This window comes from Acartia tonsa, chromosome 5, assembly GCF_053477335.1.
Source record: "Acartia tonsa isolate MP-2025a chromosome 5, ASM5347733v1, whole genome shotgun sequence".
Lineage (NCBI taxonomy): Eukaryota > Metazoa > Arthropoda > Copepoda > Calanoida > Acartiidae > Acartia > Acartia tonsa.
In genome coordinates this window covers 23,047,193-23,061,198 of record NC_137264.1, presented here as the reverse complement: position 1 = coordinate 23,061,198, position 14,006 = coordinate 23,047,193, and the positions used below count along the sequence as shown (strand labels likewise).

At 33.9% G+C, this 14,006-nt stretch overlaps 1 protein-coding gene across 3 annotated transcripts; it reads right to left on the bottom strand.

Annotated features, from left to right (window-relative positions):
• Positions 1 to 3,443: 3,443 nt before the first annotated feature.
• On the bottom strand, positions 3,444 to 13,627 carry LOC145319070 (uncharacterized). Of its 3 annotated transcripts, none has more exons than XM_080160894.1 (7): positions 10,064 to 10,523; positions 8,733 to 9,011; positions 8,240 to 8,374; positions 7,325 to 7,653; positions 6,374 to 6,458; positions 5,086 to 5,143; positions 3,444 to 3,810 (listed from the first exon to the last, which is right to left on the bottom strand). In XM_080160894.1, the coding sequence occupies exons 4-7, from the start codon at positions 7,434 to 7,436 to the stop codon at positions 3,724 to 3,726; spliced, it is 342 nt and encodes a 113-aa protein (XP_080017020.1). In that variant the 5' UTR covers positions 7,437 to 7,653; positions 8,240 to 8,374; positions 8,733 to 9,011; positions 10,064 to 10,523; the 3' UTR covers positions 3,444 to 3,723. The 3 variants fall into 3 exon arrangements, with proteins under 3 accessions (XP_080017020.1, XP_080017021.1, XP_080017022.1); XM_080160895.1 differs by having other exon boundaries at positions 7,325 to 7,607; XM_080160896.1 differs by lacking the exons at positions 3,444 to 3,810; positions 5,086 to 5,143; positions 6,374 to 6,458 and adding exons at positions 11,694 to 11,843; positions 12,934 to 13,627 and having other exon boundaries at positions 7,461 to 7,653; positions 10,064 to 10,588.
• Between the last annotated feature and the right edge of the window lie 379 nt (positions 13,628 to 14,006).

Sequence of the window (14,006 nt, the reverse complement as noted above, 5' to 3'; positions counted from 1 at the left end):
TCTATTGCATGAAAAGCAATTTGTAGGTATAAATTGATATTTTCTATTTTAAGTCCATTCTGCAAAATGTAACAGTTGTCAATAATCATTTAGTAAATATTATATAAAGTTACGTAGTAGGAACATTTGTCTGAATCATAAGATTTCAATAACTACTAGACAGATTAAATTTTCCTATTGATGGACGCTTTACACAGGTCCGGGAATGGTTTTGAACAATTAAGATAATATCTTTAAGCCTAGTGTTTTTGAGCTATTTTTTTAACCCATTTCTTATTCATTTTAATACAGAGCACCTAGATGCCAGGGCGCAGCCGCTAGCATAATAAAAATAAAGGTTTTAATTGTCTGAAGCTTAAGATTTCGATAGTTGCTGGTACGAATTGACTGTATTTTAGAGTAAAGCTGTTTAAAACTAATTTCTTTTACTCTACTAGAGGCTAAAGGCGAAGCAACTAACCATGGATAATATAATTATTCTTCAATTAACATGTTTTTAAACCGCCCTTTACAAAATTATTAACCTAGCCGTTCATTTAATCACCTAGTTACCCCTTATTATTAAAGATATTTGCAAGGATCTTAAGGGATGTAAATCAGCTTGTACCAACAATGAAATTAATTCGGTAAGAAATCACGAAACCTATACGTGTTTTTCAGCTGTCGTTGGGGGGGCAACACATCGTAAAATTGACGACCTCTCCATTTCCCCCCCATTTTAGATTTGTTTCGCTTGTTGGTTATAGCTTATTCCTGGATGTAAATAAGACAACGGGCTCTAAATTGCAGCGTTGCGGAGCCGTTTGATTTTGGTCCGGCTCCGGCACTGCAGCTTTGTCGTCACTGTAGGTTGAAAATTAGGGGTAAAGAAATAAAAATCATCATAACACCTCCAAATTTTAAGATAGATCAATAATATTTTAATTATTTAATTCCCCATTAACAGTAGTTTTAGAAAAACCTTTTTTTATTTTTTTATTTGCTAAGCAAAAAGTCGAAAAAAAGACTTTTTAACCAAATTTAAGCTAAAAATGATAACTTTTCGCAGAAATTTATGGAAAATTTCTAAATCAAGTAATTTATACATGAATACTTGTTAGTTGTTTAGCAAAATCAAATATTATGTATAAAATTCTTCAACTTTGACAAAAAAGTGGTTTTTAAGCTCTTAATCGCAAAAATAGTTAAATTTTCGATTTTATATCATTGCGCGCAGCTTTGTGGCAAATGTAGGCAAAAATTTAGGGGTAGTGAAATAAAAACGATCATAACTCCTACAAACTTTAAGATAGATAAAAAATAATTGGATAATTTAATTCTCCATTATCAGTAGTTTAAGAATATTTTTAAATTTTTTTTATTTAATAACAGAAAGTCAAAAAAAACCTTTTTTTTACGAAATTTAGGCTAAAACAGTGAACATTAGTTTCGGTAAAATTCGGTGGACTTAGTGTTGACCGATTTGAAAATTTTTTTTTTTTAAATGTTCATGAAGAATTCCTTTATCCCAAACATCTTTTTTTATATTTCTATTGTATTTGCAAGGCAAGTAATAAACAGATATTTTAGCGCCGTTATTGGTAATTTTTCAGGGGTAATTTTGTTTATCTGTGCTCAACATTTTTTTTTTTTTAAAGCATTTATATTAAATTCAAATAATTAAAAGTAGATATTCGGAAAAAAAAGTTCTAAAATATTTACATAAATCACTTAAAAATAAGATTTAAAAAGCCCTATTTTTCGTAAAAAATGCGCTCTTCCGTGACGGGTCGGAGTTGAAATCGGAGATTTTGTGTATTGTGCAGAATGCTCATCCCACAGTGCGCGCATTATACTTGACAAAACTGCAGTGCCGGGGATCCGTCTATGAAGATGGCGGCTCCGACCTAAAATCAAGAAAAACTCAACATTTTTCTTTCCCCACGTCTATTTTTGACTTTAGATGGTTGTATAAGTTCAACTTTTGATAAAAATGGACTGGAAAAACTTTAAATGGGCATTTGTACATGAGAAAACAGAGGTACCAAATTATAATTAAATAAAATCTCTTTATTTAGCTAACCCGGAGCCGTTTTTTTACAAAAATTACGGCTCCGGCTCCAGAAATATGGCGGCTCCACAACGCTGCTAAATTGACATATGAGTTTATTATTGGTAAATAAGTTTGGACAATGCAAGAATGCAACAGCCAATCAATATCAAAAAAGTTCTTTTAACTTGTGATCTATATTAAAATTTCACCATGTTGTGAAACTTAAAAATACTCATAACAACAATATTTTGTTATCAAAATTATTAGACAATTACTAAAAATACAGATTTAAAATACAATAAATACGTAAAAATGCCTAAATTAGCATAATTTTTAATGAAAAACTTTCTATATCCTGAAAATTGTTTACATGCGTGAATGCCGGGCGTATAATAAGTATTAAAATGTCGTCTTTGTTTTTTCTCCGATTAAAATTTATTAGTATTTTACCACAGTGGAAAAATTGTCAATTTAGGTTGCTAACAAGAAACTCCTACGTTTATACATTCAGTTGAAGGGAATAGCTATTTTAGCCAGCTGAGAGTATTTGAAAGTTCGTGTACTAAATCCAAAACCATAGGATCAATTTCGCATTCTTGAAAAAAACCCAGTAAATAAAACACGCCGGAATCCCCACCGAATAATACAAACATAATTTTTTCGCTATAAACTGAATACTAAGATTTCAAACTACCACAACAAGCAATCATTTTTGACAATTGTCTCTGCAGCTATTTTGACTTTTCAGTCTTATTTTATACATTTTAGTTGATCAAGAAAAACAGGATAATTTCAATATCGGGTGAATTTATCAAGATATAAAATAACTTAACTTTTTCATTATATTCAAACCCTTTAAGTAGAAAACTTCGCTTATAGAGGATCATTTTCAATTCTGGATTAAAAATTTTTGGGTTATTTTCTAGATGTAATTTCTCTTGGGGTGGTTTTGGTATCCTCTTCGAAACAGATGTATAACCTTTCCTATGACCTATGCTATGAGAAGCTACAATGTCAAGAACTATGATTTAGTGGTTAGGGAGTTGTTTTAATACAATCAAACATCCTACAATGTTTTGTGAGAATTGATTTTTACTCCCCTCTATAGACGTATTCGCTAGTAACCGATAAAGTGACCAAATGACATACGAACGTACCATAGTTACCGAGTAATGCTGGTATATTTAATACTAGCAGCTTCGCCCCTAGCCTCTAGGGGCTTTGCCCCAAGAGAAAATATTTAAAAAATAAGTAATTCTGGTGCTGCCACTTATTTAAAATAACTGGCTAAAAAAGCCTAAAACCACAACAGGAGCAATAAGTATATTCCCTGAAGAATAGAATCCAATGGTTACCGAGATCTTAAGGGACAGACATCGTTCTACTTTAAATTATAGATAAATATTAATAATGATACTTGCCATTATTTATTGATTTTTAAATAAAAAATGACATTTATTTTGAAAATGGCTTTAACATGCACATAAAATATTGATAAACTAGTGTATTTCAGTAAAAGTATACATTATCCCCGAAAAAAGGTGACATGAAAATAGTTCTCAATTTCATATAAAATTCCGGGGATTTGAGGGCATATTTTTACAATAACATAGTTGACCAGAGGCATATTTTGCTGATATTTATAGATGGATGGAGGGGGGATGAAAGGTGTGTAGATATTAAGCCTTGGTCTACTCCTTCTTGGTCTCCTTGGCCTTCTGTTGTTTCCTTATGGCCTGCAGCACGTTCTGCATCTCCTCCCTCTTCCTCTTACCAGCCTGAAAAAAGATGCAGTCATCAATAATGTGCCTAATCATCACAAGAATCTCCATAATAGAATAATTGTTATTTCTCGCATAGTATTATAAACAGCTTCCCGCGGATACAAAATATATTTAAGGGGGGGGGGGGGGGGGGGTTCTGACACATTTGCGTAAACCTGGTATATAAGCTTTATCTTTGAACGGAAAGGATAGGTTATTAGGGATAAAATCATTCTTATATGATAAATTTTCCCAAGTTTTAATTTTTTTTTGGATAGGGGTGGTCTCTGTACAGGTAAAAATGAAAAAAAATTTTTTTTTGAAGAGTTATAGGTCAACTTATAAAACAAAATATGCATCTTTTTGAAAGTTATTCACATATTTGAATAAAAAACATGCATATTTTGTTTCATAAGCCGACTTCTAACTATTCAAAATTTTTTTTTTCATTTTTACCTCTACAGAGACCACCTGGAGGCCTGGAGCTCCGGAACCAGGAGGCCTATCCAAAAAAATTTAAAACTTGAGAAAATTCATCACATAAGAATGATTTTATCCCTAATAACCTATCCTCTCAGTCCAAAGATAAAGCCTATATACCAGGTTTACGCAAATGTGTCAGAACTCCCCCCCCCCCTCCCCTATAAGATTAAATTATTTTTTTTAGCCCCGAGATGCCGAAGGCACTGCTAAGAACCGGTTCTAATCCATCGGATAATTAATGGTTTCAAATAAATCATAATGAGAAAATTTTTCCAGTATGACTCCGAAACCGATTAATATCCGCTGGATTGTAACAGGTTCTAAGCCATACTGAAAAATCATCGTTTCGTATCGTATTAGACAACTTTCCATGGATATTAAAAAATTCATTAACTTAATAACTTAATAACAGTTTCGTTAACCTGAGCCTTCGGCTCCACAGGGAAAACAACTGGTTTTTATCTAAAGCCGTCTATAATACGTTGCGATAAATAACTAATACCACAATACCACAGTATAGCAAAAGAATGTCAGTCTGTTTGATTGTAACAAAGAATCTTACTAACCACTGAATCGTTACCATTCTACTTTACAGTGTAGCATCGCACAGGTCATTGTAAGATTTATAACTATTTTGAGGTAGGGTACCACCAACCTCCTTTTTCTTTTTAAAACTTAAGTTGAAAGTAAGGTTGATAATTCAACTTTTCTTCCTAATACATTGATATATATATAATATGGATTGATAAACCAACACCAACAGACACTTAAAAGAGCAGCTACTCTACATCATAGGTATATCCTTACCGCGTGCTTGCCAAGACGTTTCTTCAAGAACTTCAAGCAACGCTTTTCCTTGCCAATTCTGAAAAAAAAAAACTCTAGAATATACAGTAGAACGATGTCCGCCGTCCGCCTGTCTATCTGAATCTCTGTAACCGCTGAACAGATTAGACACAACTCTGAGGGAAATATAGTTACTAGTTAAGTCTTGCTGCAATATACATATACCAATTAGTAATTGAAAAAAAAAGGGGGGGGGGGGAGAAATGTAGTAACTCGTGCCACGACATGCCAGCAATTTATTTAGGGCGCTACTCCCTTAGTTTTAAAGATAATTGGGTGAAATCTTTTGAGTTGAGTCACTAATTACCCTAAGTTTTAGTATCTTTAAAAAAAAACGGCGGCGGGACTGCCACTCCCGCCGACAAAAAACATTGTCTCAAATGATTCCAAATTGCCTAATTCGGCGAGAATTGCAATCCCGCCGCCGTTTTTTAAAGATACCAAAACTTGGGGTAATTAGTGTCACCCTAAAAAGATTTGGTTCCAATATCTTTAAAGGCAGAGGAGAGGCACTGAACTTAAGATATACCTTGATTAACGTGAATTTGAAAAAAATGACTAATTTGGGTTGGTTACAAAGGGAAAATTTTTTTTGAAAAAAATAACATTGTCTCAAATGATTCCAATTTGCCTAATTCGGCGAGAAGATTTTACACAATTATCTTTAAAACAACGCCCAAAATAAAATTGCTGGTATGTCGTGGTACGAGTAACCACATTTTAACCCCCCCCCCCCCTTTTAAACTATTTAAAATGACAATCTTTTTAGAGACTCTTGTTATAGATAACCTAGAATTTTCAAAATAGCAATAAATCGAACAAAAATCCGTTTAGCCGTTTTTGGGTTATTTTAAGGGCAAATCTATAATTAATTACATAGGAATTAACTTTTCAAAACATATTTTTGCTTTAACTCATGTAAAATGATATTAAAAAAAAACATTTTTTAGAATTCTGGTACCAGCGGCTACCGGCTAGAACCGGTTGAAAAAGTCTAGGAGCGGCGAAGAGTACGATTTGTAGAAATAGCTTGTGACGGATATGTTCTGAAAATAGCCAAAAATGGCTAAACGGCTGAGTTCAATTCAGGAAAAATATAGATCTACCAAGGATTTCTCATGTAAATTTTTATAACGAAATTCGGATTCTAAGTGCCATTTGCGCATTAACTACGAGATGAGTTACATTACCCCCCCCCCCCTTGTTTTGAATCAATAGAAAATGTCAAAGGTGTACGCCTTCAACTTACCTTAGCAACTCCTGAGCTCTCTTCTCATATGGGGCAAAGCCAGCCACCTCTCTGATCAGGGACTTCACGTGCTTGCGGACCTTACCTACACATTGGAAAAAAATGAATATCCGTGGGAAATATTAATATTTCTACCAAAAAAAATCGATCGTATGTAAAAAAATATCAACCGTAAGAAAATTTTCATCTAAATAAAAATTCTTCTTGGTTCTTTGCGAGTATTGAATTTAACCTTAAGGGGAAAAGAAAATTGACGATAAATTAGTACACATCCTCCAATGATTTTACACAAAATAAATTACCCCTTCTGTAAATTACAAGGGGGGGGGGGGGAGTTTTGACACATTTGCGTAAACAGGGAGTATAGGCTTTATCTTTGGACTGAGAGTATAGGTTATTAGGGATAAAATCATTCTTATATGATGAATTTTCCCAAGTTTTAAGAATTTTTGGATAGGCCTCCAGGTTCCGGAGCTCCAGGCCTCCAGGTCCTCTCTGTACAGGTAAAAATGAAAAAAAAAAATTTTTTTTTTGAAGAGTTAGAAGTCAACTTATGAAACAAAATATGCGTTTTTTTTATCAAATATGTGAATAACATTCAAAAATATGCATATTTTGTTTCATAGGTTGACTTCTAACTCTTCAAAAAAAATAATTATTTTTTTAATTTTTACCTGTACAGAGAGGACCTGGAGCTCCGGAACCTGGAGGCCTATCCAAAAAATCTTAAAATTCATCATATAAGAATGATTTTATCCCTAATAACCTATCCTCTCAGTCCAAAGATAAAGCCTATACTCCCTGTTTACGCAAATGTGTCAAAACTTCCCCCCCCCCCCCTTAGTGGTAAAATCGTTTGGAGTTGGACACTCAACTTCCCCAAAGTTTTAGGACCAACAAAAAAAGTGTAATCAACAGCTTAAATGTCTCCTCTCTCTCCCTGTGACTTACCAGATGAACGTTTCTTGACAATCTTGGGGAGCCTGGTGACCTTGTGGCCCTTGTTCATACCCACCACCAGCTCATACTTCAAGCTACTCGCTCTTACTCTTTGCTCAGACATTTTCAAGTTTTAAGAGATTTAGGGTCTGAAAAATGTTACATTTTTAATGAAAGTCTTAAAACAAAGCAGAGGAGAGGGATAAGTCACTTGTTGAAACCAAAAGTTAAATACAAATAATAGAAGTACATCTTGATAAGTCAATATGGCTCTTTAAGACTTCTTTTGGGAATCCTAGCAGGAAAAACAAATATATACATTAGGGTGGGCCCATTTCACCCTTTTTTTAGATTTTACTGTTATCATAAGTTGTGGAAGTCATATATATGTATGATAAGCCCCATTCAAGTTTCAAAAGTGACTTGGCTCTTACGGCTGCCGGCGCGCGGGGGGTAGAAATAGTACCCACCCCCTTATAAAACCAAAAATTTAAATTCCTTCAAACATAGGCATGTTGCATATCAAAATGACCGCATTGAAATGCTGATTACGAATCTGTAAAGTTTTGAAAAGTATTGCTCCTAGTTCGAATAAGATCTCATTAAGTACCTACCTAAAAAGAGCTGATTTAGTCAAAATTGTTCATTTTAGTAGGTTATTTGAAAATCATTTCAGACTGAATCAATATTTTTCAAAACGATTTTCAGATCTGTAATCAGCATTTCAATGTGGTGATTTTGATATGTAACATGCCTGTGTTTGAAGAAATTTTAATTTTTGTTTTTATAAGGGGGCAGGCACATTTTATACCCCCCGCGCGCCCGTTGTTTTATAATTAAAAAACCTCTTTAAGTTTTACATTGTTTTATATTGGCCCAGTAACCCTTGGCAATGTCTACTAATGTGAAATTCCAAAATCGACCCACCCTAATATACATAGACTAAAAACTACAATTTTTGTCAAGAGCGGCGGTTCAGCAGCCATTTCTTCAGTTCTACATGGTATATCATTAGAGCAACTACCATGCCAAATTTTTCCATTCTTACTTTCACAGCACAATCTAAATAATTTATTTTTAATTAGAAACATACTAGGTACGTAATTATCATACAAAAAAATTTGTTCCCGTAATTTTTTTTTGGGACAAAGGTTTACGACAGATACGGTGTTCCGAGAGCTGGGAAATGTCGAAGAAATCACTCATCGACTTATCATAAATAGTTTACTTCTGGGGGTTATATACATTTTCAGCAATTAAAATCTAATTGAAAGTATAATCTAACCACTGAACTAAATGTTTTTTTGAACAACGAAATTTCTTGCATGCCTAGTGAAGTTAATAACTATTTGAGGGGGGGGGGGGGAGGATTCCTACTACATCTTAAGAGAAATATTCTATTGAAAATTAAAATAATTACCAAAATTTTCGACATCGGCCATTAAAACTACTTATTCATCATCAGGCGCGTCTCTCTATTTGACTGTGTAATCCAGAGAATAGGACTACTGTTCCTCCTTGAAGTCTTGTCGTTGGCATGTGACTCAGCCTCTCCCAATTTCCATCCTAGCTTATTTAGGTCTTTTTCTATGATATGCCTCCAGGTCGTTTTTGGTCGTCCCTGATTGTTTACCAGTGGGGTTCCAAATTAAACACTTCTTAGGAATTCTGTTCGGTTTCATTTTGATCAAGGCCGGAACTAAATAAAACTTTTTTAATTGAATGATGAACGAAAATCCTCTTATTAAAATGAATGTTTTATTTTCAGTTGGCCATTCTTATTATCATCAATGCTATTCAGCCGAAAGATGGTGATATGAACAATCATCATGTTGTTGCTTCAAACTACATTATATCCTAACATAAATGTAAGATTAGGATCTCACAAATCTATTATCAGATAAATTCCAAAGTGGGGTGATTTCTAACACTTTTGCGTAAACAGGGAGTATAGGCTTTGTCTAAGGGAGCGATAGGATAGTTTAATTGACAAAGAAAATTTACTTAAAGGATGTAGTTTCTCTATTTTTAAAAATTTTTAAATTATAACAGGGGTGTATATTCTACATGGGATCCCCGGCTCAAGGGGGGGGGGGGGGGGAATAAAAATTAAGTGGTTGGAGGGAAAAAAATGTAAAAAGTAAGGAAACTGAAAACATTTTTCCATTTTCCCCCCTCCTTGGTGAAAAAAAAAATTGTGGTAGAGGAGGGATAAAATATAGAGTTCTTTAAATATTTTTCCATTTCCCCCCCCTTTTTGATGAGACAAAAACTAGGGGGGGGGGGGGGGGGGCCGGGGGGGTAAATGAAAAATTTGGAACCGGGGAAAAAATAGATCTTGTGCAGAATATACACCCCTGAATTATAATTTGGTAACTGTTTTATCATGTGCAAATGCCTTTTTAAGTTTTTTCAAGTCCAAATTGAACTTTTAAAACCTCCAAAAGTCAAAAATAAAAAATTTTTATGGGGGAAAAATATATGTAGTTTTTCTTGAATTTAGGTTGGAGCCGGAGCCGTATTTCTAGATACAGCTCCGCGGAGCCGCACCAAAATCAAACGGCTCCGAAACACTGATTAAGAGAACTGAAAACATTTTCCATTTTTCTCCCCTCCTTGGTGAAAAAAAAAAGTGGTAGGGGGGATAATAAAATTTTGCAGTAGGGAAAAAATGAATCATATGCAGAATATACACCACTGTAGACTATATTTTATTTAACAATGGAAGCATAATTTTAAGAAAAATCTTACCTAGCAATTTAACAGTTATGGCATTATCTCTCTTAGGCTTAATGTCTAAAGTTCAGACGTCTTTTCACGAAAAAGAGGTCTCTCGCTTTTCTTTCATCACGTTGCTCATAAGGACTAGGGTACATCCTCCACTATCTCGCGGATTTACACAATCTTTCTTGCCATTTTTTACTTCTGAAAACACATTATTGCAAATGTCAGATCTGTTCGATTTAAATAATGTATTTTTCTTGCGTACACAGTACACAGCAATAACCACGTCAAGATGTTGTTCAGAGCTTTAATAATCACTTCAACAATTAAAATTAACAATAACACAATTTAAATTCTATAAAAATTTGCCAATAGCATTCATCTTATATATGACAATATTGCATATTGTATTTTTCTTGATGAAATGATAGTTAGAGTGGCCTGTAGATAGAAACTTGATATCTGGAGGTCTTGCCAGGATATCTAGTCGAAGAGACCGAATCCCATGTCGTCATCCTCTTCTTCCTCCTCCTCCTCCTTCTTGGCCTCCTCCTACAAACAAAATATATCATCTAATATTTAATATTCAATTACACACATTCATCTAAACAACTGTACCAATTTAGTAATTGAAACCAGGTAGAAAAAACAACCTAAAGAAGGGAATTCCAGGATGAACTGAAAGATGAGAAAGAAAATTGGAGAACCATAGTGCGTGGCCTATGCTCTGGAAAGAAGGATAAATGGCGATGATGATTAGAGTTATTAAGTTGATATAATAAATTATCTTTGTCTAAAGAATCCTAACTTTTTTTTCTTGATAAGGTGGGGTGGATGGAACAAAAATTTATCTACCAACCACGTAATATCAGTTTATGGGCTTATCTATAATACGAAGTAGAATGATGTCTGTCCGTATGTCCCTTAAGATCTCGGTAACAATTGAACCGATTGAATTCTACTCTTCAGGTAATATAACTACTGGTCCTGTGGTGATTTTAGGCAATTTTCTTGGGGGATATGACACCCCCAACCCCCCAAAAAATAAAAAATTAAATGCAGATGATACCAACTATTTGGTGCTGCACCACATGTACTACATTTTTTTTTTTAATTACCTCTTGGGGCAAAGCCGCTAGTAGATTTTTAAGTAAAAAGATGTAGGTATATAATAGTTATATTTGTATAATGTTCTCCCCCAAAAAGTCATAAACCTTCTTAAAACCGATGAGAAGCTAACCTGTACCTATAGGAGAACCATATGGATTTAGTGGTTATCAAGATACTTCAGTACACATCGACAGACATACAAAGATCCTTTTACTTTATTATATGGACCATCGGCTACTGACTCTAAAGTTTGTTTTTTTTTTATTTCAAATATCTAATTTAAGAACTAATTTATCTATGTTGGGTTCAAGTCTCTACGCAAAAGCGAGAATATTAAGAAAAAATTTTTTTTTGTGATTTCTCTTGGGAGGGTGGTGGTACCCTCCCCTAAAATAGTTATAAACCTTCCCGGGACTTATGAGAAGCTACCGCCCTGTTAAGGATAACCCGATCGGTTCAGCGGTTAGCGAGATCCTTCGGCCGGAACAGACAAACATCATTTAACTTTAGTATAAGGATAATGAGAAGGATATTTGATTTACATTACCTTTGGAGCGGCAGCAGCAGCAGGAGCGGCTCCACCAGCAGCTGGGGCAGCTGCACCGCCACCGCAAGGAACAGAGGAGATCTTCTCCTTGCCCTCGGCAAGAAGCTCTTCCAAGTTCTTACCAGCCAACTCTGACACAACCTTCTCAACCTATGAACAAACATTAGGTATGAATATTCAGGCCTCAAGTCGTGCAAAATCAAAAGATTAAACAACCATTGTGCGTGGCCTATGCTATACAAAGAAAAGATAAATGGCAATGATGATGATTTAATAAAAAAGAAATTAAATATATACATTTTAAGTAATACCGGGTGATATTCTCTTATTTCTTTAAGAAATTTTAAGTCTCTCAGTCTAATAAATAGTTCAATTATATGCTGTATAATATAATCTAAATACTTCGTATCGAATAATTAACGAGTATTTTTCCGCGGAATGTAAAATCTTACAAAGTAAATATCCTAGTTTGTAGGCCCTATAAAGTCATTTAACTAGGCCACTACAATTTTTTTTTATTCTACGAATGTATTACCTTATCCATGGAAATTAAATAATATGTAAGGTACACAGGGAGTAAAGGAGGGGACAATGGGCAATTAATTCAATTTTAGAGTTCTGCTCAATATCTTCAAAACCAGATATATCTGGAAAATTCCAAAAATTTAGATATAGCAATCTAGATTAGATTTGTATAAAAAAAAATTATTGATCACTGAAAGAAAAGTATTAGACATTATTTAATCTGTAAATTATCATAAAAGGTAGGTATGACCTTAGTACTGACAGTTTCTTACAAAATAATACCATAATTGGGGTTTGTTTTCATATGACAAGGGGTTGATTAGAATGGTTAGTTACAGAAGTATCACAGTAGAATTTCTGATTAACCCCGCCCATTCTTAGAAGAAAACTGTTTTGTTTAAAAACCCAAATAAACTTGTTTTGATTCTTACAAATAGTCTGCTAGTATTTGTATTGGTTAGTTCTTGAGTTTTCTGCTTTGGGGGAATGATTGTTTTAGCTGCATTCTTTGCACTGGTACTCAAAGTCTTTGAAATTTGCCAAAATAATGAAAAAGGGATGTGTTCTGGTACCTAAAGTCAAAGACTGTCAGAAATATGAATTTGAGATCCATTGTCCCCCCCCCCCCCTTTCTCCCTGAAGGTACAAGATTTGCTAGAGAAATTCGTTACAATATCCACATGCTTTATATATAAATTGGACCCTGAATACTAACCTCTGCGCTGTCGGCATCAACACCAGCAGCCTTCAGGATCTTCTCGATGGCAGCAGCGGTCACATCTCCTCCGGCGAGACCGACCAACAGAGCGGCAGCAACGTAACGCATATTTAAGCCTTGGGCACGAAACGTTTATTTCTGAAAATATATATTATATATATATCACTTATTAGAACCTTCAATATATTCTAGTTATTAATCTCTTAAAGAATAATCAGCGATTTATAGTTAAGTTGTGAAACTAAACAATGATGACAACATACATAAAAGCGAAGCTCTAAAATCAGAAGGAATACTGTATATAGACATGAGTCGTTTTTAAGAATTTAATCATAGAGCTAGAGATGCTTTACTAATAATATTGGACCTTGTTGTCCTACGAATCAATTTTAAACCCAAAAATCAGATGAATAGGTTTATTATACCATACAATTGTTATCAAAATAGTTAAAAATCAGCACGTTTCAAATAAACTTTAAATGGATCGCGTATAGACTTGCTACATGCAATATCTAATTCGTACCTCACTGTTATAGGAATCATCAAGTCTGAAATAAATCGGACAATATATAGTTTTAAAATTAACTAAAAGAGCTATCCGTTACGGACGAACGGACCGACCAAGAGTATAGAAAAGCTTTGCTTACAATAATTGGAAAATTAAATATAATTCCAAAAATTTAGGTCCAAATATTCCCATGTGCAGACTACAATATTTTCAGCGGCATATGCGCCTTATAGGACAAATCCTAAAATGACAAACATCCCCATCCTTTTTTTAACTTTCTGTTGCAATTTACTGCTTAAAATCTTTTTCATTTAGTTTCTTTCTGTGTATTGTAAATTTCTAATTCATTATTTTTTTTCATATTGAAAAATATTAGAAAAAGAAATAAAAATTCAAGAAGGGACGATATATTAATGAAAATTATTCCTCTTATACTGAAAAATCTAATTGGTATAGTTCATTTTAACAATTCATATAACATATTTTTCAACAATATATTTCTATTCTAAATATTATGTTTGTTGAGTACGAAAGAATTAGCGACTTTGTAGTGATAAAACTA